The sequence below is a fragment of the Erythrolamprus reginae genome, chromosome 4 (genome assembly GCF_031021105.1).
Source record: "Erythrolamprus reginae isolate rEryReg1 chromosome 4, rEryReg1.hap1, whole genome shotgun sequence".
Lineage (NCBI taxonomy): Eukaryota > Metazoa > Chordata > Lepidosauria > Squamata > Dipsadidae > Erythrolamprus > Erythrolamprus reginae.
The window spans coordinates 66,841,130-66,844,139 of NC_091953.1; the positions used below are offsets into that span (position 1 = coordinate 66,841,130).

Below are 3,010 nucleotides of genomic sequence, written 5' to 3' on the forward strand. Positions count from 1 at the left end.
AGGGCCGACCACAAAGGTAATAATGAAATCGTTTAACTCCAGCGACAAGGGCTAACGCCTCCTTGTCGAGCTGGGAGTAATTCCTTTCAGCTGCCGAAAGAGTTTTAGAATAATAGGCTATTGGGGCTTCTGTGCCGTCCGGAAAGTTATGGCTGAGGACGGCTCCTATGCCGAACGGTGAAGCGTCGCAGGTTAGGGACAAAGGCATAGCTACATTATATTGAACTAAGACACTATTGGATGAAAGCAAATTTTTTACTGCTGTGAAAGCGGCTTGTTCTTTTGGTCCCCACGTCCAGGCAGAGTCTTTCTTTAGGAGGTTATGAAGCGGTTCTGCCACCGTCGCTTTCTGTTTAAGAAAGACGGAATAAAAGTTAAGGAGTCCTAGGAATGCTTGTAAGTCTGTCTTATCTGAGGGGGTGGGGGCATTTCTTATGGCATCAACTTTGTCATTTGTGGGGTGAATTCCAAAACGATCTATTGTAAAACCCAAAAATTCAACTTTGGGCACGGCCCAAGAACATTTGTCCGCTTTTAAATGGAGTCCTGTTTCTTTAAATTTAGTTAAAACGCGCCTGATTCTGTCCCATAACTCAGATTTGGATGTGGCTGATATTAATACGTCGTCGAAATATGGAACGACCCCGGGAATATTATTTAAAATGCGTTCCATCAGACCCTGAAAGATACCTGGGGCGGTAGAGACTCCAAACTGGAGTCGGGTGCATTTAAAGGCACCTCTATGAGTTACGATTGTCTGGGCCTCAGAGGTGTCCTGATCTACGGTAAGCTGTTGATATGCCTGGGCCAGGTCCAACTTCGCGAAGATGGACCCATTTCCTAAGGTGTGCAAGAGTTGTTGCACTACTGGGATTGGATAGGCATTATGCTGTAGTGCTTTATTAATCGTGGCTTTATAATCGGCGCAAATTCTAATAGAGCCATCCGGCTTAACGGGCGTTACAATAGGGGTTTCCCATTTGGCATGATCAGTGGGAATTAAAATGCCTTGAGCTATCAATTTGTCCAATTGTTCATCCACTTTAGGCAAGAGTGGAATGGGAATTCTGCGGGGCTTTAACCGGATAGGCGAAATATTTGGGTCCAGATTAAACGATATGGGGCTGCCTGTATATTTACCCAGAGTGCTAGAAAAAACTTCGGGAAATTCTTTCAACAAATCATTTGGGTCAAAAGAGTCACATACATTGTTAACCCCTGAAATTTCAATGCCTAAAGGTTGTAACCATCTAAGTCCCAGTAATGTGTGTTTAGGACCGTCAACCACTAACAGAGGTAAAAACCCTTGAAATTTTTTAAACGCAATAGGAACATTTAAACATCCTAATACTGGAATTGCATGGCCCTGAAAATCACTCAAACCCGGTTCCCAAGGTTGCAAGTCAGTTTGTTTTACACGAGGTAAATATAATCTAAGTTTTTCCCAAGGCATTATGGAATGTCTGGAACCGGTGTCTAATTCCATTTGGCAGGGGTGGCCGTTGAGGAAAAGAGAAACAAATAGCTTGTTTTCCGCAGTGGGGAAATTGCAGTTTACGGAAGAAGGGGAGTTACCTCGTTGGGTAGAAGAGGGCGAGTTGTCAGCCGGGCGGGAAACGTTGCGTGAAAACGGTGGTCGTCGATTCCTCGGTGAAAAATAGGGTCGTTGGTTTTGCTGAGTTGCTGGAGTTGGGTTGGCGGCGCGGCAGACTTCAGCGATGTGGCCGCGGCGCTGGCAACGGCGGCAATAGGCGTCCTTGAAATGGCAGCGAAAACGAGGGTGATTTCCGTTGCAGCCGGCACATCTGTCTGCACGGGAGGCTTCTTTGGCGTCATGGTCGGAGGCTCTTCGGATTTGGAGACAGGTGTCGTCTGGAGTAGCGGATTCCGAGTGTTTTTCATCAGGAGAGCAGGCGTGCCAAGGTGATTCATCAGGAATGTGATGAACGGTTGAGGTTGCGCGTTTAATTTCGGCAACAGATGTTTCAGATACCTCGGAGGCTTTTGCTGCCTTAAGAATGTCTTGGAGAGAGGCATCCTCATCAACTAAATATTTCTTCTGGAGCGTGATATTGGTTAGACCGAAAATAAGGCGGTCAATCAATTGTTCCTCTGGATCCTTGTATTTGCACTTCGGAAGGAGTGCGCGTAGCCGAGTTATAAAATCGTTGGTGGATTCTCCGTCCGCTTGCCTCATCTGAGCGAATTGATGGCGGTATACGCGGACAGGAGTCGTCGGCTGGTAATGAGCGGCGAGTTTTGCTTGTAGAGTTGACCATGCGACGGTTTCCAGGGTGTCTGGGTCAACGAGTGTGGAGGCTAGGCTGTAGACTTCTGTGCCGCAATAAGCGAGGAATATAGCTTTCTTCCTCTCGTCATCGGCGTCATGTAGATTGCTCGCTTTCAGGAAAAATGTGAATTTGGACATATACGAGGTCCAAGCTTCCGTCTCGGAGTTGAATACAGGAGGCGGTGGAGCCATGGCCGAGTTCATGGCTGCGTTAGCGGGAGTTCGACCTCCTCGTCGCCACTGAAAAGTCAGGACTCCGGTAGTTTAAATCAAACTGGTTTATTCATGGCAAGAGAGATTACAAGACACTGGAATGGTAGATTTTCCGGAAAAAGGGCAACGGCTAACCCGTTGCCCTTTTATTCTCTTTTTTAACGCGGGCTTTTCCCAACTGACACACATTTAACTTTCGCGGCTATTTTCTGAATAGCCGCGTCTTAACCAATCGCAGATTTTCTGCGAATATTTTAAAACAAACACAACAGAAATTATTTAAAAGAATGTTGAATTAATGGTGCTTAATCCAGGAAACATCTTTCTCAAATAAGAGAAATATTTACAGGTTATATATGCATTTATTTAAACATGTTTACATTTTGCAGAATTTAAAGCTATTAGTAACCATATTATTATAACAAAAATATGTAAACTTTTTTCTGATACAGTGTTGTTAACCTGAGAGCATTCATTCATATCTGACTAGCATCAGACTACAGTAAT

At 45.0% G+C, this 3,010-nt stretch overlaps 1 protein-coding gene across 1 annotated transcript; it reads right to left on the reverse strand.

Moving 5' to 3' along the window:
• Positions 1-286: 286 nt before the first annotated feature.
• On the reverse strand, positions 287-2,505 carry LOC139167328 (uncharacterized). Its single transcript, XM_070751793.1, has 2 exons — positions 1,576-2,505; positions 287-349 (listed from the first exon to the last, which is right to left on the reverse strand). The coding sequence occupies exons 1-2, from the start codon at positions 2,492-2,494 to the stop codon at positions 321-323; spliced, it is 948 nt and encodes a 315-aa protein (XP_070607894.1). The 5' UTR covers positions 2,495-2,505; the 3' UTR covers positions 287-320.
• Between the last annotated feature and the right edge of the window lie 505 nt (positions 2,506-3,010).

Excerpts from the sequence above, each read along its gene's own strand:
- LOC139167328 (XM_070751793.1), bottom strand. The coding sequence starts at position 2,494 with ATGAACTCGGCCATGGCTCCACCGCCTCCTGTATTCAACTCCGAGACG. Across the intron at positions 350-1,575 it reads GCCCTCTTCTACCCAACGAG|AAAGCGACGGTGGCAGAACC; the intron begins GTAACTCCCCTT and ends TTTCTTAAACAG.